At 42.6% G+C, this 25,691-nt stretch overlaps 1 protein-coding gene across 1 annotated transcript in view; it reads left to right on the top strand.

Annotated features, from left to right (window-relative positions):
• Positions 1 to 1,886: 1,886 nt before the first annotated feature.
• Positions 1,887 to 25,691, top strand: part of LOXL1 (lysyl oxidase like 1) — an 84,499-nt gene continuing 60,694 nt past the window's right edge. The window contains exon 1 of the mRNA XM_030187110.1: positions 1,887 to 3,444. Within this exon, the coding sequence (XP_030042970.1) occupies positions 2,340 to 3,444 (1,105 nt within the window). The 5' untranslated portion in view covers positions 1,887 to 2,339. The remainder of the gene's footprint in view (positions 3,445 to 25,691) is intronic.

The following is a 25,691-nucleotide window of genomic DNA, read 5'->3' as shown; positions in this document are numbered from 1 at the left end:
CGATCTGACGAAGAAGGGCAACCTTCGAAAGCTAATCAAGAAATGTATTAAGTTATGTCCAATAAAAAAGGTATCATCTTATTTTCTTTTCCATGTTTTATTTTGTTTGATTTCTATGCCACATATGTACAAATTCCTATATGGAACCCCATGTCAGTCATCTAACCTGTCAAAGGAGTAGCATTGCTATAATTGCTAGATTTACCAAAGCATAGTGCCATATTAGTGTGTACTGATACCATTAATGTGCATTATTAGTAAGTAGGTCCTTTAGGCAAACTAGGCAGGTGCCTAGGGTGGCAGATTCTAGGGAGTGGGAAAGTGCAGTTGCAGTCAAAGCAAAACGATAGATTCTGATGCCACACTAACAAAGAACCAGCCATGTGGACTTTTATTTGCAGGGAGGATGGGACATTTTCAAATAGTCTATTTACCTGAGTAAATTGCCCTCATACATATCAAAAGTTTAATACTGAAAAGCTGATGTCCAATTATGCATTGTTACATTTTTTTTTTCTGGGAGGAGTGGTGTTGGGTGGTCAGTTTAATTTTAAAATTCTTTGTGTGGGGGTAGGGGGAATGGATTAGGGGCCTGCATTGCAAGTTAATTGAAGAGGGTGCAAAACTGAAGTTTCTTAGAGCACCTGAAACCTTTGCACTGGCCCTGAATCCTATTGCATAAAATGGGACTGGTAAATCATGCATGTTAATGCATGTTAACTCTTGGTAGCACAGTTGCACTTTGCAGTAAATATGTGGGCCACTTTTGTCAGCTTTTGTTGCTGTCCTCTGGAGTTTCTCCAGAGTCTCCACAATTCTGGAAACCAATTGAACAACACTCAAAAAAAAAACCCATGCTTTTGTTTTTTTTACATTTCACAGTTCAAGTTCCACTTTTATGCACATTTGACTGGAATGTTTATTTATTTTTTTATTCGCAGAGACCTTTTATTAAATATATTCCATTACACTACCTCTTTACCCTCATCTCCCCTTACATTCCCACCCGAAACCTCTGTTCACAGGACAAATCCCTCCTCTCAGTACCCTTCTCCACCACCGCCAACTCAAGGCTCTGCTCATTCTGCCTCGCCTCACCTTATGCTTGGAACAAACTTCCTGAGCCCTTACGCCAAGCCCCCTCCCTGCCCATCTTCAAGTCTTTGCTTAAAGCCCACCTCTTCAATGCTGCTTTCCGCACGTAACTCTTACCTTTCAGGAAATCTAGACTGCCCCAATTTGACTGCCCCTATCGGACTGACTGTTCACTTGTCCTTTAGATTGTAAGCTCTTTGAGCAGGGACTGTCCTTCTATGTTAAATTGTACAGCGCTGCGTAACCCTAGTAGCGCTTCAGAAATGTTAAATAGTAGTAGTACACTTAAGCACACAAGCATATCAAGCAAAAATAGAACATGATTTGTAACATTGCATGGATTACAATACAATTATCAAATACATTTCCAGCCTCACTATTTTATTAATGAACAGAGTTTTGTATAAATTCCCCCCCCCCTAATCCCCAACACTCTCCCGCCTCCCATTATCAAACCCCCTCCCCCTTCCTTTACCCTCCTGATAACAAAGAAACCCCAAATTAAAACCCATGCCAAAGGTTAAAGATGGGCCGGGTCTTTATATAGTGTCAGCAAGAGACAGGGAGATGAAAACATTAAAATCTTTATTTTAATCAGCTCTGTAAAGGTCTCCTCTCATTTTCTCACCAGGAAAACGTAGTGATGCTTTTAAAGTGCAATGTACCTTTTAACTTAGGGAGGGAACAGCTCTCCTTATCCTACAACAAAGCTGTGAACATTGCAGGCACTAGGACCCACATGGCAGTCACCCCAGGCTACTCTGATATCCTGCAAACTTTTCACAGCCTGCCTCTTGTTCATTCAGGGCTAGAGCAAAGCTATCCAGCCAAGGGAGAGCAGAGGTTACATCCCTACACAGAACTTAAGAGCAATTAAAAAAAAAAAAACAATCATCTACAAACCAACTTCTTACAGAAAATCGTCTTTGTTTTGTTGTTTTATTTTTTTGTTTAGCTTGTTTTCTCTCCAAGTTTATCCAGCTCGATTTTTTTTCTCTCATCCCCAACATGCCTTCAGGAGATTCCTACTGTTGGAAACAAGCTAGGAATAAACAAAGTTAGTTTACAAGACGGAACGAAAATTCATAAGGAATCTGGTTTGGAAACTTCTTGGAAGGTGTAAATCACAAGGAATCTGCGTGGAAGGTGGAAGCTGTCATTTGCAGAGACATTTCAAGTGGAATTCTCCATTTATTTTCACCGTTTTATATATACATACACACATTTTTTTTTTTCAGTGTAGAATGTTGCCTCTAGGGCTTTGGGCTCTTCGGACTTGGTTGAATCTGGAGATCTTTGTACTGGTATGTGGACAGGAGACCAGTTCAGACAGGAACCAGTGGAGGCAGATGATCCAATGGGAGAACAATGGCAGAGTGTATAGTCTTCTGAACACTGCACCAGAATATGTTCCTGCCACCCAGCAGCATGCAGAGACCAATTCTAGAGTCATAGTGGCAGACACTTCAAGGAGACCAGGTCGAAGAGTGTCTGGGAATACCAGAAGACAAGCCCCCTCCCAGCCTGTACGTACGGGGTCTGACACCATTCGGGGTCAGACACGTCATCCATTTGGGTTTGGCCAGGTTCCAGACAACTGGAGGGATGGTGCCACTGGAGACACTTCCAATTCCCATAGGAGACCATCTTCTGGAAGATTGCGTCAAGCTGGTTCTTCATCATCATTTTCTTCTTCATTTTCTCAGACCCCTTTTGGCCAGCCACAGTTCTCATCCCACCCCCAACCTCCTTATGTAAATCATTATGAGACATATGATCCACAACCTCCTCGAACGTATGATGACAGCTATATGTACTTTCAAGGCATGGGAAATGTAGGAGGTGGCGGAGGTGGACACCCATTTCAGCCCAGAGTAAGGTATAATGAATTTGGCATACCATCCCAACCCCAGTTTGCTGATGGGCTAGACAGGCGGTTCAGTCACAGTGTATACCAAGATAGCGGGACTGGCCATGAACAGACTGGGCAGGAGCCTTACTTCATTTCACAAAATCCCCCCGAGCCTGACCAGGGCTCCCCCTCTCTAGGTATACTTCAGGTTGGTCCTGGAGACTCTGCAGGAAGAGGGACCAGATATGGTACTAATCCCAGATTTGGGTATTACCCACCCTATGGAAATGAGCCAGTGGAACCTTTTATACCACCGCGTAATGTGGAACCCCAATCACCTTCCTGGAGCACAGATCTTTACCCCCCTGTACCAAGGGCAGACCCCTATGTTCCTGGGAGAAGTCCTGAGACATCCCAGACAGGTTTGGAGAACCAGAATGTTCAGCATGCCAGGGTCAGTGTGGGAAGTGTCTTCAGACCCGGCCAGAACGGGCGAGGTAAGTTGTCACATTTGGATTTTCACAAGTCCAGGAGAAAAGCAGTTAAACCTTAGTAGCTTTATTTAAATTACAGTACAGTAATGCAGTTAATCCCAGTTGTAACTATCAGATTAAAAATGAATACAAGCTTCAGAACATGATTTAAAAAAAGAAAGAGCATTCCACTTCGGCCAGTGAAACTTGGAACAATCAGTAGTTTAGTTTGGAGCCTAGCAAGCAGTTCATCTAAACTGTTGGTGCCTTCCTTGGCTCTGTGCTACTCTTAAAGCTTTTCTGGATACAAAATACAAAGATAATGCAGGTCTGATTTAAAACTAGAACACTGCTTTACTAGAGATGTAGTGATAAATGAAAAAGTACGTACCTGATATTCAAAGGATTTATATTTCTGACCGTTATGCTCATAAATTGACCTGTTTGAAAATGTTCTAGGCTGAGTGCATAAACGTTTACTCAAAATTTCACTAAACTAAATTTAGGAGCATTAAAATTGGATGGTATCGAGGTGGATTTAGGAAGATAGGAGGTTAGCACAGGTACTAGGCTTATAAATTAGATTCAAAAACTAGGCAGATGAATGGCAGAGCTTAATTTATAAGTATAACTTTTAAGCTCCTAAATTAAGAGGACTTTTTAGCTGAAACCTTATATTCATAAGATTGGCTGAAAATAGGGCACAATTTTTGGAGCATAACTGAAAAGCATAAATTTAGGAGCTCAGGTTTTTTTTTTTTAATATATTGAGTCTTATAATGTTAACTAGGGGTGACTGAGCTTTTGTACTGAAACAGCTAACCTTTGATCCTGTCTGATAAAATAGATTAACTCTTGCTTTACAAAAAATCTACATGGAAGGACCCATCCTACTAGAAGCATATATAGGTAACAATAAATGGGAACTGGAATTCATAATTTATTTATTTACTTTTCTTAATCCCACCATTTTCTCTTGATCTTCTTGCACTTCCACCTCATTTGGAACTATGATTGAGATCCAGTACCCTAAGCCTTCACTCACACCTGCCTTAGAATGCTTTCTCATTTTTTATTCCTTTTCAGGTCAGCTGAGTCACTGCAGTGACAGTTTTTGGCTAGGACACAGGGCTGGCCCCAACCATTAGACATACTAGGTGGGCGCCTAGGGCAGCAGCTGCTCTGGGTCATCAAGGAGCAGCTTCTGTCAAAGCAAAACAATAGATCCTGTCAGCCACACAAACTTAGGGACCATTTTACCAAGTGACAAAAAGCACTAATGCCTGCTTCCCGTGCAGTAAAATGCAGCACTACTGCGAGCCGTTCTCAGGTGTCCTGCAGTAGATTTAGGATCTGTACATGCTTCCTATGTGCTAAAAAATATGTGTTATTTTTTTAGCACTGGGGGAATGTCTGGGGAAGCGGTGAGTAGGTGTGCCCAGCGCCACATCAACCGATTAGCGCATGAGCCCATTCAGCCTACAAAATTTGAAAGGTATTAATCCGTAAACGAACCTTTTCCGGAGATGGGAAGGCGGTAGAACTAGAGGGCATGAAATGAGATTGAAGGGGAGCAGACTCAAGAAAAATGTCAGGAAGTATTTTTTCACGGAGAGAGTGGTGGATACTTGGAATGCTCTCCTGCGGGAGGTGGTGGAGATGAAAAAGGTAACGGAATTCAAAAATACGTGGGATAAACATAAAGGAATCCTGTTCAGAAGGAATGGATCCTCAGAAGCTTAGCGGAGATTGGGTGGCAGAGCCGGCGGGAGAGGCGGGGCTAGTGCTGGGCAGAGTTCTACGGTCTGTACCCTGAAAATGGCAGATACAAATCAAAAAGTAAGTCAGAGTTTATCTGATTAAAGGAGGAAATCGCCTCAAGAATGAGCCCCTCCCAAAAGTTACAATATGGGATAAAGGCTACGACTTCATCATCATGGGCGTTTCAATAAACCTCCTCTTATTCTTTTAACGTTTTTTTTGAAAGTTATTTTTCTAAATGCTCTAAAAAAGCCACTCAGCCAAATACACTATATACAACTGTTCAACTTAACTTTGGCTGGCTGTAGGCTTTCTCCTCTCAGACCGTGGTTTAACTGTGGTCAACGGTCCCGTTTCACATTCCGCTGCTTCAGGACCACAGCTGTCTAATCACCCAGTTGTCCGGTCACATTTCACAGGAAATAACTTTAAAAAAAAACGTTAAAAGAATAAGAGGAGGTTTATTGAAACGCCCATGATGATGAAGTCGTAGCCTTTATCCCATATTGTAACTTTTGGGAGGGGCTCATTCTTGAGGCGATTTCCTCCTTTAATCAGATAAACTCTGACTTACTTTTTGAAAAACTGTGTTCTGTACTTATAAGCATACTGAAGAAGAATTGGAACCAGTCTCCCTGTGTTTATATCTTTAGATACAAATCAAAGTCAGGTATACACATAAAGTAGCACATATGAGTTTATCTTGTTGGACAGACTGGATGGACCGTACAGGTCTTTCTCTGCTGTCATCTACTATGTTATAAAATAGGTGTCTTTAAGGGCTTATGTACTAATTGGGAAATTAGCGTGTGGCCATTAATGGGGGAAATAGAAAATGCTGCCAATTTACAACCAGCTAAAAGTGGCCTCAGTTTGCGGGGAAATCCACATGCTAGTTATAGCGCAGACCACTTTTTAGCGTATCTTAGTAAAAGGGCCCCCAGGTGTGTATTTTTCACCTGCAGGAGGAATGGGCATTTTTCAAATAGCCCATTTGCCCTTGTAAATAGCTTTTAGAAAATGTTCTCATAAGATATATATATATATATATTTTTTTTTTTTAATGAAATATTTACATATTGAGAAGTTTGATGTCCTAATATATGTGTTTATAGGATTGTTCTGGAAGTGATGGTGTTGGGATAATCATGATCAGGGCCGCCGAGAGACACAGCCAGGACCGGGGCAGAACTGGACCGCCATGCACTGTGCGTGGCCCCACCTGAGCCGCTGCCACGCTGCGCCCCGCCTCCTCACTTGCGCCATTGCCCCCGCCCGCCTCCTTACCTTTGTCTCTGACTGCTGCTCCCTTGGTCTGTCCTCTCCTGCTCCTGTCCGTGCCAGGACCTGGGCAGCACGCAGGAGCAGGAGAGGACAGATGCGTAAGCAGGCAGGCAGGAAGACGATTGCCGGCGCCAGGCCCAGACCGCCCCCCCCCCCCGTGGAGGCTGGCCTGCAGAATTTTGCCCCCCCCCCCCCCCCCTCCTTGGTGGCCCTGATCATGATTCTTGTTTTTTTTAATCTTGGAGGGGCTGCTAGGTTACATAGAAACATGATGGCAGATAAAGGCCAAATGGCCCATCCAGTTTGCCCATCCTCCGTAACCACGAACGCTTCCTTTGCCTAAGGGATCCCATGTACTTGTCCCATGCTTTCTTAAATTGTGTTACACTCATCTCCACGACCTGCACCAGGAGGCCATGACATGCTTCCACCACCCTTTCCGTGAATGAATACTTTCTTAGATTCCTCCTAAGCCTATTTCCTCTTAATTTCATCTTATTCCCTCCCCCCACCTCATTTCAGACTTTTCCTTCATTTGAAAAAGGCACACTTCCTGTACATTAATGCCCCTGAGATATTTAAACATCTCTGTCATATCTCCTCTCTCCCATCATATACATGTTGAGGTTCATAAGCCTGTCCTTATATGTTTTATGTCCAAGACCACTTACCAATTTTGTAGCCGCCCTCTGGACCAACTCCAGTAGGAATATTGTAAGCTCTTTGAGAAGGGACTGTCTTTCTTCTATGTTTGTGCAGCGCTGCGTATGCCTTGTAGCGCTATAGAAATGCTAAATAGTAGTAGAATATAAACTTTGTTGAGAGGAGGCACATGGTTGAAGTTTTGCCTAGGGCACTTAATAAGCTTGCGCTGGACCTGCTGGGACCATCCACCAGGGCTCATTCCAGAACCCTGTAATCATGGGCTCTCCGTTTGGCCACTAGTCCTCTTCATTAACACTGACAGCACCACATCCCCAGCCCTGGCCAACATGGATAATGGAAGACTTGCATAGTGAAGGGGAAGGGGAATGGGATTTGATATAATGCCTTTCTGTGGTTTTTTTGCAACTACATTCAAAGCGGTTTAAATAGTATATACAGGTACTTATTTGTACCTGGGGCAATGGAGGGTTAAGTGACTTGCCCAGAGTCACAAGGAGCTGCAGTGGGAATCAAACCTAGTTCCCCAGGATCAAATTCCACTGCACTAACCACTAGGCTACTCCTCCACTCCAGGTCCTTTTGCCCTGTTGTACAGTGCTGCCTCACTGCCACTGAGACTCTGGACCAGTTGACTTCTTATTCTAATCTGAGTGCTGGTCCCAAAGTTCTTACAGTTCATAACATTGTACCTGAAGTGTTTGTGCATACAAACATAACATACCATGGGGGTGGGGGAATAAGAAGTGTTATTGACATTGTTTACCCCTGAAGTGGTATTGCACAAGCAGTAGTGCTCAGAGGATGCAATTTTTCAATGGGACACCAACAATCAGAATTCAGTACTTTTGCTAGAGGACATTTTCAGGGGACACTGCATGCATGATACTGGAGGATGAGAGAACTGCAGACCATAATGTATACAGTTGCAGGTTTTTATTCGGTGCTGGCGTATCATACCTGGAAGTTGCACATTTCTATCAGGGCAAGATTAAAGCATAGGCAAACTAGGGCCCAAATGTTTAGGAAGGGTCCTCTCCAATGTTCTAATTCAATGGCTCCCATGGCATATTTTTGCCCTAGTAAGTCAGCTGCTGGCAGAAAGAAAGGGAAATGGGGCTTGATATACCGCCTTTCTGAGTTTTTTTTGCAACTACATTCAAAGTGGTTTACATATATTCAGGTACTTATTTTGTACCAGGGGCAATGGAGGGTTAAGTGACTTGCCCAGAGTCACAAGGAAGAGTGGGGGAGGGGAGGCAGAGCCACCTCTGCCTTCCAGAGATCTGTCCAATCTGCGCACCCTTTTGTACATTGTCCTTCAATCAGCAGGAGAAGTTGGCAGGCAGCGCTTCTTACCTGCTGCTTCATCTATAGTCAGAACCAAATTTCTACATGCCCCATTTCTACAGTTATGTGAAAGTGAACCAACTTAATATCTGGGTAGGTGATGCCTCAATAGTCATAGAAATGCAAGCTTTTTGGGATTACTGAGATTCCTTTCTTAGGTAGTGGTGAGCTCAGCAGGTACTGTCATGCTGCTTTAGTGGAAAGCATGCACAGCGTGGCTCATGGAATTCTTTCCAACCCCTCTGTGTGTAAATGTAAGTGCATTTGTGTGTGTGTGTGGTGGGGGGTATATATTGTTTTGTGTTGGTATGTGTGTGTATGCATGGTTGTGTGTGTGTGTTGCATGTTTTCTGTTTGTCTGTAATCAGGAGAGGAAATGAGGGAAGAGAGAGTTTGAAAAGTGCAGTTCCAATCATTACTTTACAGTGAATCAGTGTAGGTACACTGCAGATGATGGACCTGCTTTTCCCATAGAAATGTATTGGGCCATTTTTTGGAGGGTGTTAATTTCTCTTTTATCCCCTTTCCTGCCTACCACATACAGAAATTTCTCTTCTGTAGCACAGTCACCTCCTACCTTCCTGTGACTAAAGCTGCCTTCCAGTCCTCTAACCCCATTTCCTTCCCATGGGCTGGATCCTACCTATAGTTTCTGCTGCTAATTTACAATGGAAGTAGATACTAGAGAGCTGTATTGGAATGAGGATCGTAGGAATCCCACAAAGCCTGCAGGATTCCCACAGGGATGAAGAAGTTGCCAGGGGATTGCCACAAGGATGGAAGAAACTGCCATAGGATTCTCACAGGGATGGAAGAAGCTGCCGTGGGATTCCCACGGGATTGCAGTCAAAATCTCTGGCAATGCTAGAAAGAGGCTTGGAAGGCACCGAGCAAGGCAATTTGGATACTCATTGGTTGAATAGTGAATACCATTCAAAAAAACGCGGGAGGCTGCTGGGGTTGGGAGGAAACAGAGGGCTTGAGCAGATAAGTAATAGTGTCGACTCCTGCGGGTACCAGTGGGGATAGAGAAGACTAATTGAGGGAATGGGTGGGGATGGAATTGTTTTTAGCGGGTACGGGTTAGATTCCAGTGGGGATAGGTGAAGTTCTGTCCTTATGCAACTCTCTAGGAGGCAAGTAGGGGGGGGGGGGGGGGATAGAGAAGTGCAGTTAAAGGTTTTAAACTCAGAAAAATGTCCAGACACATTACCCATTCTTCTACCTTCTGGACATTAATGTAAAATTCTATTGACTTCTGCAAAACAGATGGCAATCCTAACCTCCGAATTTTGAGCACATCTCGCAGGAACCCCTAACCATGTGGACACAGAGTATGTGCAGAGTTTGCAAATGGCTTAATCTGCCCTTTCTCTGACAGCAGATGTTACTTCGAAATACACCTAGCAACAAATAAGAAAACTGTATGATTCTTGTAGTTTTCAGAGTAGAATTAATAAAGAAAGTGAAATAAAAGAATAGGGAAATATTAACATTCCCTCTGTGTGCGTATGTATGTATCTCTGTTCTGTGTTATGTTTGTGCTGGGCCTGTGTTGTGTCTGGGGGAGAGGAAGGAGGGGGTGGGGCAGTTTAGAGCATGTCAAAGTAGTTGTGAGGGATTAGTTTTGGATCTGATGCAATTTGTGGTAGGGTGGGGGAATTGTAAAGGGTACTTTGTGAGGTTGGGGCATTATGGTGTGTTGTGGATAGTTTATGGATTGGGGTAGTTTTGTGCGATGATGGGGCAGTTGTGAGGGGCAGTTTTTTTTGGCGAGGGAGTTTGCAAGGCGGAGGGATACTTGTAGGGGAGAGATTTGGGGGGTAAAGTGATGGGGCAGTAAGGGGGTAGTTTCTTGGAGTGGGAAAGTTTGGAATGATGTGACAGATGAATGGGGTATTTTGTGGGTATGGGCAGTATGTGGGATGGTGTAGTGGTTGCAGAGGGTAGTTTCTGAGAATAGGGAAATTTGCAGGGAAGCAGCTGAGAGGGGTTAGTATTTTTGGGATGGGCAGTATGGAGGGTGATGTGGCAGTTACAGGTGGGTAGTTGTTGGCAATTTGAGCGGTGAGGAAGTAGCGAGGGCGGTTGTTTTGGAGTAATAGGGGCAACTTGGGGGTTTGGAAGAAAAAGGAATTCCACCTTTTAAACTTATTGCTCTAGTCTTTAACTGCTAAATTTCACTAAAAATTTCTATGCTACAGAAGCTGAAATGCTGAAATGCACTGGTCCTTTTGGGGGGGGGGGGGGCAGGGGGAGAATTTATTTCTCTGGAACCTCCAATCCAATTTAGCTCATCTTTGAACTCATTCCCCCAATATTCAAAACTGTTTAACCAGTCAGGAACAGCTCCTGGCCTGTTAAATAGTGTTTAAGCACCTAACTGCAGATATTCAGTGGGAGATAACCGGTTCAGTGCCAAACCAGCTACATTGAGTGGTCAAAATTGGCTACTTAAGTAGCATGCCCACCTTTGACCGCTAAAAAGTTAACCGGTTAGCAGTGAATATCCGGGGTCAGCGCTGATCACGGCACTTATGCGGGCTGCCTTCCGGGGGTTGAACATCGGCCCCGTTGTGTTTTTCTACTGATTTTTCTCATCCCAACTTTCATTCCATTCTGTTAAATTTTTGGAGAGTTATTTTGGCCCCAGACAAAACAGACAGACATTCTCAACCTTTTTCGTATAATTCTTTCCAATTTCTGCAAGGTTAGAAAAAATAAACATAGGAGTTCTAGACAGAATATATGGTTTTTCTTTTATGATATAATCAAAGAGGAAGCAAGTGTTTCCTCCTTTTTAAGAGATATTCTTCCTTTCATTTGTAGGGCAGATTTCTTCAGAGATCCACATTAGTGCAGGATATTCACAGGAAGCTGCATTGTTTTGCATGGATCGGCACATACTTCCTATTGGCATCCCCGTGTAGCATTTTTGTGAATTTGAGGAACAAAAGAATACAGTTGTGCTTGATATTAAAGATCTGCTCATGTAATAATATCCCCTGTGCCAGGAAGGAGTGCAGGAGTAGCTTAATACATAGGTTCCCAACACATGGTACGTATTTCCCAAGAGGTACGTGAGACATCAGCAGGGGGGAACACAGTGCACGTCAAGACAGAAAACCGGCCAATGTTCTCCTTCCGGCAGTTGGTCATCATAGGTGACCCAGCTAAGCCACCTCAGCCTGAACTGTGACCTTCCCCTCTCTCCTGCTACCCCTGCTGTCTTCCCAGTTCTGAGGCAGCAGCACAGAAAGAAAGTGAAGACACATGGAAACACCCCCCCCCCCCCTCTGATGTAACTTCCTGCATCAGAGGGGCATGACCAGCAGAACTAGCCGAGGCGCAAGCAGGGAAATGGTCCTACTTGTCTTCACTAGATTTTACTGCTGATACCTCTGTTGGCCTACTGCTGACCGGAGAAGGCTGTAAGAAGGTGAGTTGGGATAGAGGGGGAAGAGAGAGAAAGGGGCGATGCTGGACACAAGGGAAAGATAGGAATACAGATAAGGAAAATGGGTGATGGGATATGGAGAGAGAAAGCAGAACCCAGATACCAGGACTAACATGATTGGAAAAATAAAATGACCAGACAACAAAGGTAGAAAATGTAATTTTATTTTCTATTTTGTGATTAGAATATATCAATTTTTGGAATGTGCATCTGTCAAAGCTGATTGGAGCTCAGTGGTACTTGGTTGAAATTTGTTCAGCTTAGGGGGTACTTGGCTAGATGAAGCTGATAAACACTGGCTTAATAACTACAGCAGCCAGCTGAGAACCAGGAAAACTTGCTTCAAATTCCACTGCAGGCCCTTGTGACCTTGAGCAAGTCACTTAACCCTCCATTACCTCAGGTACAACCTACATTGTAATCCCTCCAGGGACAGAAAAATACCTACTGTACATGAATTTAACTCACCTTGAGCTACAACTGAAAAAGGTGTGAGCTAAATACAAAAAGTCCTTCCCTTCACAGAACTTTTACAATGGACTCTAGGTTAAGCTTCCAGGTATCGAAACAAGGACTAGAACTGATGCCTTATTCCAGAGCTTTATAAATCTACTGTCATTTTACCTCCCTTTATCCTGAGAAAGTCTTCTAGTTCTCCACTACCACTATAAAGGGTCACAAAGTGGAGCTTGGAAGCCGTTGGCGTTATGCATTCTTTGGTCTGATAAACCCATGTGATTTGGGAGTAGTTCTCTTTCATTAAGCATAATGTAAGGATTGGATGGATCAAGAGAACTGTCACAAAAGTATAGAGCTTCATCTCTATATCACAGGTCAAATCCACCTCAGTTGAATAGGAACTTGCACAGTGGCCTCGTTCTAACTTCAGGAACCATACTAGAGCATTCATATTGCAGTTGCTGTCAGATTCCTATTACTGTTTGGATTCTTCTGCAAACTTTGTCATGAAGAGAAAGTCTGACCCTCACAACATTCAGCAATTTCTGCTCTGGCCTATGGAGCTAGAAAACAAGGATTACAAGTTCCCACATTAAAAAACAAAAACCAAAGAATAGAGAACTGACCCAAAGACAAGCCCTTAAGAAGTTTGATTCAAGGTCAGAGATATGTGTGCCAGCAGCTATCGAGTTTCAAGTTTATTCAGAGTCTTGCTTTCACCTCTGCAGCAGAGATGTGGGAGAATGTGTTTGAGCATGAGAACAAGCAAATGACAAACAACCCATTCTAACCAGGGTTGCCAGGTGGAAAATTTTTTTCTAGCCCAATCCAGCCCAAAAACCAGCCCAAAACCCGCCCAAACACAAACCCCGCCCCTGACACCCCCGCCCCCGCGTCATCACCCCCGCCCTCATCGGCCCTGCCCCCGCCGTCACCGGCCCCGCCTCCCACGTCACCGGCCCCGCCTCCCACGTCATCGGCCCCGCCTCCCCATCATCGGCCCCGCCTCCCACGTCATTGGCCCCGCCTCCCCGTCATCGGCCCCGCCTCCCACGTCATCGGCCCGCCCAAAACGTCACTAACCCCGCCCAAAAAACGTCACTAACCCCGCCCCCCGCGGCCGAAAAAGGCAAAAAGCCGCCCAAAAAAACGCACAGAAACCCAAAAAGCCGCCCAAAAAACCGCAACCCGCCGCGGGCAAAAATTTCCCGCGGCGGGTCGCGGAAAACCGCCCAATTGGGCGGTAAAACCGCCCACCTGGCAACACTGATTCTAACTTCAATTTTAGTGGCAAAGAAATATAGGATGTTCGCGCTGCTAGGAGATGGACATTTGCTGTGACAGTCTTATTATAGTGAACAAGGAGGTTACATTGAGAACAGAAGATGGCATGACATCAAAAAGCTGAAGCCAAGGAGGTTTGTCTCCCCTTCCCTCTCCCTTGCACAGCCCTCATCCCCATACACCCACAACAAAGTAAACAAACCTATGAGATACTGCATCCACGTTGTCGTTCTTTATTTTTGGTAGCATTTTTATTTGATCTCACATATTTTCAAACATGTCGGCTTGTGCCGCATAGAGATGTATACAGAGGAAGTATAGGTTTACATAAGAACAGCCATACTGAGTCAGACCGATGGTTCATCCAGCCCAGTATCCTACTTCTAGCAGTGGCCAATCCTGGTCCTAAGTACCTAGCAGAAACACAATTAGCATCATTCCACGCTACCAATCCCAGGGCAAGCAGTGGCTTTCCCCATGTCCATCTCAGTAGCAAGCTATGGACTTTCCTCCAAGAACTTGTCCAAACCTTTTTTTTAACCCAGATACATTAACTGATGTTACCACACCATCCTGCGACAAGTTCCAGAGCTTAACTATTCTTTGAGTGAAAAAATATTTCCTCCTATTTGTTTTAAAGGTACTTCCATGCAATTCCATTGTGTCCCCTTGTCATTGTACTTTTTGAATGACAGAAAAACTGATTCACCTCCACCCATTACACTCCACTCAGGATTTTGTAGACCTCAATCATATCCCCCCTCAGCCATCTCTTTTCCAAACCGAAGAGACCTAACCTCTTAGCCTTTCCTCATACGGGAGCAGTTACATCTCCTCTATCACTTTGGTTGCTCTTCTTTGAACGTTTTCTAATTCCGCTATATCTTTTTTTGAGATACGGCGACCAGAATTGAACACAGTACTCAAGGTGAGGTTGCATCATGGTGTGATACAGAGGCATTATTATATTTTTTGTCTTATTTTGTATCCCTCTCCTTGCTTTTATGGCCATCGCCGCACACTGGGCAGAAGATTTCAGCATATTGTCTTCAATGACACCTAGGTCTTTTTCTTGAGTACTGACTCCTAAAGTGGACCCTAGCATTAGATAACTATGATTTGGATTATTCTTCCCAATGTGCATCACTTTGCATTTGTCTACATGAAATTTTATCTGCCATTTGGATGCCTAGTTTTCCAGTTTCCTAAGGTCTTCCTGCGAGTCTTCACAATTTGTATGCGTTTTGAAAACTTTTAATAGTTTGTGTCATGTGCAAATATAATCCGATTTCCAGATCATTTATAAATATGTTAATAGCACTGGTCCTAGTACAGCTCCCTGCGGCACTCTACTATTCACCCTCCTCAATTGAGAAAAACGGCCATTTAATCCTACCCTCTGTTTTCTGTCAAATAACCAGTTCTTAATCCACAACAGAACATTGCCATGACACTTTAATTTTCTTAGGTGCCTCTCATGAGGAACTTTGTCAAAACTTTTCTGAAAATCTAGATGCACTACTACATCAACTGACTCACCTTTATCCACATGTTTATTCATGCCTTGAAAGAAATGAAACAGATTGGTGAAGCAAGATCTCCCATGGCTGAATCCATGCTGACTCTGTCCCATTAAACCATGTTTGACTTTGTGTTCTGTAATTTTATTCTTTATAATAGTTTCCACTATTTTGCCCAGCACTAAGTCAGGCTTACTGGTCTGTAATTTCTCAGATCACCCCTGGAACCTTTTTTAAAAATCGGTGTTACATTGACCACCCTCCAGTCCTCAGGTACTAAAGACAACTTTAACGACAGGTTACAGATCACTAGCAGCAGATCAGCAATATCATGTTTGAGTTCTTTCAATACCCTGGGGTGTATACCATCCTGTCCAGGTGATTTATCACTCTTTAACTTGTCTATTTGGTTCAGTACATCTTCCAAGTTTACTGAGATTTCTTTCAGTTCCTCCGCATCGTCACCCCTGAAAGCCATTTCCGGTACAGGCAGATCTCTTACATCTTCTTCCGTAAAGACTGAAGCAAAGAATTCATTCAATCTCTCCACTATGGCTTTGCCTTTCCTGAATGCTCCTTTTACTCCTTCCTGATCTATCGGTCCCGCAGATTCTCTTGCAGGCTTCCTGCTTCTGATATACCTGAAAAAAAGCGTTACTATGAGTTTTCATTTCTGTGGCAAGTTTTTCTTCATATTCTGTTTTAGCGTTTTTTATTAGTGGCAAATTCTGGTCATAAGTACCTGACAGAATTCCAAACAGTAGCAAGATTTATGCTACTGATTCCAGGGCAAGCAGTGGCTTCCCCATGTCTGTCTCAATAACATACCATGGACTTTTCCTCCAGTAAATTGTCCAAACGTTTTTTTAAACCCAGATGCGCTAACTGCTGTTACCACATCCTCTGGAAACAAGTTCCAAAGCTTAACTATTCATTGAGTGAAAAAAAGTTTCTTCTATTTGTTTTAAAAGTATCTCCTTGTAACTTCATTGAGTGTCCCCTAGTCTTTGTACTTTTTGAAAGAGTAAAAAGTCAATTAATTTTTACCCATTTTACACCACTCAGGATTTTATAGACCTAAATCATATCCCCTGTCTCTTTTCTGAGCTGAAGAGCCCTAACCTCTTTAGCCTTTCCCCATATGAGAGGAGTTCCATGACTTTTTAATTTTCTCAGGAGTCTCTCATGAGGAACTTTGTCAAACGCTGTCTGAAAATCTAGATACACCACATCAACCAGCTTACCTTTATCCACGTTTATTCATGCCTTCAAAGAAATGAAACAAATTGGTGAGGCAAGACTTCCCTTGGCTGAATTCATGGTGGCTCTGTTCTAATAAACCATATTTGTCTGTATTCCATAATTTTATTCTTTATAATAGTTTCCACTATTTTACCCAGTTACAATCAAAGTGGTTTACATATTATATACAGGTACTTATTTTGTACCTGGGACAGTGGAGGGTTAAGTGACTTGCCCAGAGTCAAAAAGAGCTGCAGTGAGAATCGAACCCTGCAAATGTCATTAAACATAAAGAGCACCTCTCAGAGCATGGACCCAGGATACTTTTACTCAGTGACCATATATATTCCTGCTTTTCATCATACATTTTTCAAAAGGAAGCTGGTTGCCCTATTCTGTATCATAAGAGTCATATAGGCCAGTTTTGGGTTCTCAGCTGTTAAGAACTTCCCAAAGTAACTGACAGCCTGTGTTAAAGCTGGGGGAGGACACTTTGAGCATTTATAGTGACTGCGAAATTCTGACACATTGAGTTGTATTTTTGAAACACTTAGACTTGCAAAGTTACTTGAAGGCGTTTTTTCAAAGCACTTAGACTTACAAAGTTACATAGGTTACTATGGGCTTATTTTACAATGCAGTCCTACCGATTCTTGGTGCGGTAAATGAGAGGAAGCCCATTCAATTCCTGTGTGCTTCCTCTAATTTACTGCGCTGCAGTCGCTAGCGTGGCTTTGTGAAAGAAGTCCATAGTAACCTATGGAACTTTGTAAGTCTGATTGCTTTGAAAATGAGCCCCATTGTTAATTATATCGTTTTGATGATGTTATTATGCTGTATTCCAGCTCAAACATTTTTAGTGTCCAAAAATCGCTAGGTAGTAATGCTAAAATGTCTATAACATCCACATAGCTTAAGATAATTAAATGTTTAATACAAATACTTATGTTGACTAAGGGGCTCATTTCCAAAAGAGAAAAAAAAAACATCCAAAAGTGTCATAAAGCAGCATTTGGATGATTTTCTTTTCAAAACATCCAAATCAGTATTTTCAAAACCTATTTTGCATACATTTATTTATGCAATTTGTCTGTAGTGCATCCAAATCACAAGGGGGTGTGTCGTGGATGTTTTGAACGTGGGATTAGGGCATGCCTAACACTTGGACGTTTTACAGCTATAATAGAACAAAACAAAAATATCCAGGACTAAAAACAAGACGTTTTGGTCTAGACCTGTTTTCAGAACGAATAAGGCACAAAAAGGTGCCCTAAATGACCAGATGACCAATGACCACTGGAGGGAATCAGGGGTGATGCCCCAATACCCCGCCCCCCAATGGTCACTGACTCCCACCCCCCAAAAATGTAAATAAAATTTTGACTTACCAGCCTCTATGACAGTGGCGTAGCCACAGGTGGGCCTGGGTGGGCCAGGGCCCATCCACTTAGGGCTCAGGCCCACCCAACAGCAGCACATATTTAGTACTAGCTAGTGGCAATCCCAAGGTTCGCCAGCTGAAGACCTCCCCCTGATGGTGCTGAAAACACTGCTCTCCACTTCAGCAGTCTAAGCTTCCTAAGCTGCTGATACTGGCCTCATTGCATTAGGGGGAGGGGGAGGAGAACACTTGGTGCCCACCCACTTCTTGACTAGGCCCACCCAAAATCTGCTGTCTGGCTACGCCCCTGCTCTATGACCGCCTCACATGTTTAAAAGACAGGTCTGTTAGAGCAGCATGCAGGTCCCTGGAGTACTGTAGTGGTAGGTGCAGTACACAGTGGGGGGACCCAGGTCCCTATCTCCCTCTACCTGTCACACTTGTGGTGGAAACTGTGATCCCTCCCAAGGTCACAAAAACCCTACTGTACCCACATATAGGTGCCCCCTTCACCCATAAGGGCTATTGTAGTGGTTTACAGTGGGGACAGTATGTTTTGGGTGGGTTTTGGAGGGCTCCTGGGACAAGGTAAGGAAGTAAAGGTGAGATGTATACCTGGGAGCATTTTTATGAAGTGCCCTCTAGGGTGCCCCATTGCTCTCCTAGGATGTCTGGGGGACCAGTCTACTAAACATGCTGGCTTCTCCTATATCCCAATGGCATGAATCTCTACGTTTTGCACTTATTTGTTTGTTGGGGTTTTTTTTCGAAAATGGACCAAAAAACAAAACATCCAAAGCACAAAACCTTGTTCGAAACAGTATTTTTGAAAAAAAAAGATAAGACGTTTCTTTTTCAAGAATGACATTTCTTATTCGGACTTAGATTTCATATTGAAAATGCCCCTCTAAATAAGTATGTAAAGTTTATTGTTGAAATTGAAAGTGGTTGCTGTGAAAATGGCAAAAAAGCAAGCAACCCCCCCCCTAAACAATAACTTTGGGGGGGGGGGGGGGGAGAGATTACATTTTTTTGCCTCACCCTGTCCATGCCTATAATTTAGTACTGGTATAAGTGCTTGTGCTAAATTCAGGAGGTATATGCATAACTTACTGCATTCTATAAGTAACAAATGTAAGCCTACCTATGTGTACACCTATCTGTAAAATACATGATATATAAGAATGTAAGATATGTGCATATTTACAGAACAGCACTCAGTGGATTTTTAGCATTTACATGTGTATGTTTTTTCTTACAACAAAATTATAGCAGATAAAGACCAGCATGACCTATCCAGTCTGCCCAGAAAGGCAGCCAGGGTTGTGACTGTGTGTGGGTTATTCCCCCCCTCCCCCCCGCCTATAGAGTTGTAACTGATTCCCGGTGCAGCCTTCACCCCTTCTTTGCCTCTTTTTATTTTTACTCTTTCAAGTGTGAGAAAGTTGTGTAAGTTTTACTGTGAGTGGAAATGCTCAATACTTTAATTTCATCTTCATGCTCTGTAGGGAACTTCTATGTTTATCATATGCCTTTTTGAATTCCATCATTGCTTTCGACCCCACCACTTCCCGTGAAAGAGAATTCCAGAATGCTTTCCATGAAAAAGTATTTCCTGATTCTGCTTTTAGCTTTCCCTCCTTGTAATTTCAGTTCATATTCTCTAGTTCTATTTCATCTCTGTTATTAGAAAAGGTTGTTTTGTTCCTTTGAAGAATTTAAATGAAATCATTTTTGCAAGTAATCAACATGTAAAATGTTAGCACTTATTTTATAGACTTCGTTCCTTTTATCTTGCTGCACCATATGCCTGGAATAGACTTCCTGAGCCCGTACGTCAAGCTCCATCTCTGGCCGTCTTCAAATCTAAGCTAAAAGCCCACCTTTTTGATGCCGCTTTAAACTCCTAACCCTTACTCACTTGTTCAGTACCCATGTTTTATCATTCCCACCTTAGTAATTCCCTTATCTCTTATTTGTCCTGTTTGTCCTAATTAGATTGTAAGCTCTGTCGAGCAGGGACTGTCTCTTCATGTTCAAGTGTACAGCGCTGCGTACGTCTAGTAGCGCTATAGAAATAAGTAGTAGTAATAGTAGAGTTACCTCACCAGTGTCTGATATATATTTCTAGTGTTAAGGATCGACCCCATTAATGGGAGCGAGGCTGTTGAAAGGGGAGGGTTAGATTGGTGGGGTGGGGATTACTTTCTATACTGCCTTTTGTGAACCACATTAAAGAGGTTTACAAATAGTAAAATTAAAGTCTATAAAAGTAGAAATGAACTACATAGTCAAATGCACAAGTAAGCAGTAGTTAGGCACGAACCCCATGTGTTGCAAAAACCCGCTAGGCACATATCTCAGGTGGAAAATGCAAGACTGAACAAATATGTTTTAAGAGTAGCTTTGAACTTAGCTCAACATGGTTTGGCATGTAAAGATTAAGGCAAAGCAGCAATGCAAACTTAAGATCTCTCATAGCTGCTCATGTGCAGTCAGTTAATGATGCAATGTGGAACCAAATTTGGGTTGGGCCATGGCCCCAGCAGCCCACTTCATTCCACTGCCTATGAAGTACACAAAGCCAAAGATCATTTTCTGACCCCAAGTTATACTTAAGGACATACTTTTGATTTTATTGAATAGGTAGTCTGGACTCATAGAGGTAGAAGTATAAAGGCTCCATAGTGAATCTTGAACTGAGGCTAGAAGCTAGTAAGATTTTTTTTTTAATTAAATGTAACCAGAACCAGAACTGAATATACAAACAGCAGCTGCAAAGAAAGGCACGATTCTTCCGAGAAATTTATAGCTAAATATTTAGTTCTCAAGCTATTTGGACATTAATACCTTCACCAGGAATTCACTCACAAATTGCAGAGTTAAAATGAAAAAAAAAAGTGGAAGTCTGACATGATGAAAACTATAGTAATCACAACCATATAATTGCTTTCTAGAGCCATGGTTAAAGCTGACGCATTGGAATTATTTTTCATGCTCCTACAATTCTTTTTTAATATCCTTTTAGCACCAGTTTAAAGCCCAGTGAAGATACAGAATGAGGGTTAAGTGGTCCCACACATGACTATGAAAAATCAGTACAGCAGCTGTGTTCTGTATCAGCTTTATGCTTTCTAAAGTCTTCAAGGGCAGGCCCCAAAAGGAAGTTATTATAGTCCGTAGGAGAAAGAACCAAAGACTGCACAAGGAGTTCTCAGTTCTGTAGAACTGATTTCAAAGGACAAGTAAACTGCAGTTTGAAGTACTGTATTTCTACAGATCTGTAAAATATGATTGTTGCAATTGAAAAATGAATCCAAAATTATCACCTAGACCAGTGGTTCTCAAACCCGTCCTGGGGGACTATCAGCTTGTCAGATTTTCAGGATATCCCTAATGAATATACATTTTTTATATATCCCAATTGAATTACGTAATTTCAATCTGATTACAGCTATATTATTTTACCAAGGTAATCACTTTTAAAGTTTTATTATATCAATCTGCTTTATTAAACCAATAATGTTTAGATTACAAATTCAATCATATAAAACTTCCTATATCCTGGCTTCATTCATACTTCCATTCACTCCTACATTGTTAATCATACTAGGTAATTGCACATTAAGTACACGTGCAGTGTTTCTTAAGGCTAATAACTGCTCTTCATATACAACATCATCCTGACTGTCTTCAATTAAGTATATATGGAAAGGAAAGAAATTTGGTCCCAGAGTAATCTGTCAAAACAGTTGCAACAAGCAATGAAAGAATTACAAAAAGATGTTACAATAGTGGTGTCTAGGGCTGACAAGGGCGGTGCAGTGGTGGTACAGAATAAATCAGATTATATCCTGGAAGCTGAAAGTCAATTAAAAGATATGAAGTTTTATAAGATCTTGCAGAATGATCCTACTTTGGATATTTTGACTTCGGTAAGAGAGTTGTCAATTAGAGCAAATCAAGATGGGCTCATTTCAAGTAAAGAATTTAAATATCTACTGAGAACTGATCCCACAATTCCAAGGATATATTTCGTGCCAAAAATTCATAAGAATGCCACTGCAAAACTTCAGGCCTCAAGTGCCACAAACAGGCCGGGTTTTATTTATTTTATTTATTTATTTCAGGATATCCCTAATGAACATGCATGAGAAAGATGTACATAAGGTGTAGATCAGGGGTAGACTGACCATACGGTCAACCAGGCAGTGCCTGAGGGCCCAGAGGCTCTCCCCCACCACAAACTACTGCCCCCTCTGGTCCCACCTTAAAGGGCCCTGGTGGTCTAGTAGCCTCTTTGGGGCAGGAAAGATCCCCACTCTTTCCTGCCCGCTGCTGGTACTCTGCCTGGCGCCACTGCATTTTCAAAATGGCCGCTGAGACTTCCCTGCGGCAGTCTTGGCAGCCATTTTGAAAACACAGCGACGTCGGGCAGAGTTAACCAGAACTGTTTCCTTGAAAAACCAAGCTCAGAAACTAGACTTGCCTAGCATTAAGATTATCATTAGAAAGAAATTCCTCAAGTATCAGTTAATTTAGTAATGAATGGGAGATTTATCACTAGTTTATAGTTGTTTGTTCTCTGCATCCAGCATGGCTTTCTTCAAAGAGGCTTTACCAATGTGTGTTTAAAGGCTCTTGGAAAAGAAGCTTTTATCATAAAAGCTAGTGCCTTACTGAGGGACCCTTTTCCTCTGCTGTTTTGGTCACAGAGACACTCAGTGCTGACACAGATACAGGCATGCAGACACAGACAAGCACAAATGAAACATACACACACACATGCAACCACAAACAAAACATAGACACTCCAACACACACACAGATATGTACACACACCTAAGGTTGAAATAATTGCTTTGCATGGTTATATTTATGTTTATAAGGCACTTGATATACTGTCAATCAGTGAAAACAATCAAAGCAGTTAACAGTTTTTCTATACCACAGACCCCTATCCTCTCTCCTTGCTGTCACACCCCATCCTTGCTGGCTCTTAGTGATTCAGATGTGTATTTCATTTTCTTTGTTGTAAATTTTACTGTGAAAATTAGTGACTAAACCATATAGTTTTCTTAATGTTTGCTAAATATCATAACACCTCCTGGATACTATGCTGGAGACACGCAGCAATATTTGTTTTCATGGGACATAGCACCCTATGATTAACTTGTACAATTCATCCTTTAAAATCAGTTTACAATGGTATCTAATTAGATATATTATCATACTTTGTTTAACTGTATTATTCTTTCCAAAGCAAGGAAATGTTTGGGTACTACTCCATTCAAACTGTCACCTCCTTTTCTCCCTTTCAGGTCAGAGACACACACAGAGCAAACACAGGTACACAAATACACAGGCAACACAGATGCACACAAATACAAAGACATCATATTACACAAATGAAGAATGTTTGGAAAGAATTCCGTGAGCCATGCTCTGCATGCTTTCCCCGCTTGTTTTTTTTTTTTTTGTATTAGCTATTCTTGGAGGAATTCTGCATAACTGCGCAGCATAGAATTTGCACAGAATTCCCTATACCTGCAGAACTTAAGGAATTCTGAACTTGTGCAGAACTCTGCAAAGTACTGGCATCAGGTGTCTCTCTCTCTCCCCAACTCCCTCGCAGAGATCTCATGACAGTAGGAGGAGGAGGAAGTGAACTGCTGCACATCAGGTCACTTCCTCCCTTTTCTGCCGGCTTGGACCAGAGTGCTCATGTGAAACTGTGAGTCTGTAGGGAGACCCGTTTGGTTCACATTAGTGCTGTCCAATTCATGATTTGAATCGATTTGCAGATTTGTTGTTGGTGAATCAATTTGTTTAAAAAAAAAAATCAATAGTTCGATTCCTCCCGCTTCTTCCTGTGTATCTTTTAAAACTGTTCTTCACTGGCAGCAAGTACAAGCAGCCAGCAGCACTGCTTGCGCCAACCACACAGCCTTCCCTGTGACGCGACTTCCTGTCTCCGCAGAGGTGGGAATAGGCCAGAGGAAAGGCTGTGGGGCCTGCAGGAGCAGTGCATCATTCAACAGTTGCTCCTGTTTGCTGCTGGAGAAGAACAACGGTTTTAAAAGGTACCTGTTGCAGGAGTTTGGCTTAAAAGTGATGTAGCTTATGTGCACTCCTGCTGTACAAATCGGACTGACTTGTTATAAAAGCATGGAAGATTGTGACAAGATTTAAACTTGGTTTCTGGACTGCATAACTCTTTTTCTAGCCATTTATTTAATCTCTCCTTTAATAATACATTTTATACACACAGAGTTGAATAAAATTTAAAGATATATATTCAAAGCACCACTGAGAAGCAAAGTTCATTGTAACCACTTAACTTTGGTTTGATATTCAGAGGCAGCTAACTGACTAGAGTTGTGGCCAACTATCTGGTTTGTGCAGTTAAATTTAACGAATTTACCTTCTTTCCCCATTTTTCAGGAAGCGGCGGCGGCGATTCCCTTGCGCTGCCCTGCCGCCGGCACCGGCCTCTTTTCTTTACTGTGGCCCGCCTGTCTGATGTAACTTCCTGTTTCCTCAGAGGCGGGCCGCACTGGAGAGGAGGCTGGTGCTGGCGAAGGGGCAGCGTGTAGAAATTGCTGCTGCCACTGCCTTTTGCAAGGTGGGAGGAGGGGGTAGACTTGGGGAAGGGGGTGGAGGAGGGAAGGGGGAGATGCCAGACCGTGACCCAGGAGGGGGCAGCATCTTGTCTTGGGCCGCCCCTGCCTGTGCTCCTCCACTGCTGGTCACTTTTGACTCCCCCCCCCCCCCCTCTACTTGTGCCTCTGCTATTAATTATGCTGGTCCTAAACTCTACAATTCACTGCCTTCTCACCTCCACTCTGATCCTTCCTACATTAATTTCAAATCAGCTCTGAAAACCCACCTCTTCAGCCTTGCCTATTCTGCTACTTAATGACTTTTTCTTCTCATTCTAGCAGCTTGTTTTTGTCCTGTAAACCGCTTCAAAGCCATCACACAACTCCTCACTGTACGATCCCTTTATGTGGTCCTACAACATGAACCTTATCCTTCCAAAACATCACCTTGTATTTGTTTACTCTGGAGTCTGCAAACAGCTCTCCGGCACTATGTAAGCCACATTGAGCCTACAAATAGGTGGGAAAGTGTGGGATATAAATGTAACAAATAAATAAAATAAGACAGCCATTTGTGCAGATGGATTTTCCACACAAATGTAACTGTTTAGTATGGCATTGATGGGATTTCTGGGTCTTGGACTGTCCTAGGAGCCCCCCTTTCATGTGATCTCACCTGTGTCAGCGTTTCTAATTCTGAGTGATGGCATTCCTGTGGTACAGGTATGAAATGGCATTTCCTCCAAAAGCTTTAGGGATTAGATTTAGATCTCTACTGAATGTTTATGATGATTCTCTTGCACCTGTGGTCACATGGCATTTCTCCTTTTCCACAGCATGTCAGATGCTGATTTTTGATGCTTTCTAGTTGTTTGTCAAGACAAAGCAATTTTTTACTTCCCGCTGGTCATTTTTTCTTGCTTAATGTTTGTATACACTGCATATTCAGTTGTTAAATGATGGCAGCTCACAATAGCAGTTGTTCATATCACAGTTAAATCCTTGTTCAATTGCTGCTGACACACTGTAAGGTGAAATTTGTTAATAAAACTATTGACCTCACATAAATATAACACACCTAATCTACTCATTTCCATAGTAGCCTTAAAAAACTGAATCAAATCAAAAAATCAATTCATATGAGTGAATCTAATCGAATCAAAATCTTTTTGACTGAATTGGACAGCAGTAGTTCACATAAACAGTCAGCTCTAAGCCAGCAAAGGAGGAAGTGACCCAATGTGCAGCGGTTCGCTTCCTCCTCCTCT

The sequence above is a fragment of the Microcaecilia unicolor genome, chromosome 1 (genome assembly GCF_901765095.1).
Source record: "Microcaecilia unicolor chromosome 1, aMicUni1.1, whole genome shotgun sequence".
Taxonomy (NCBI): domain Eukaryota; kingdom Metazoa; phylum Chordata; class Amphibia; order Gymnophiona; family Siphonopidae; genus Microcaecilia; species Microcaecilia unicolor.
This window is presented reverse-complemented; position numbering and strand designations above follow the sequence as displayed.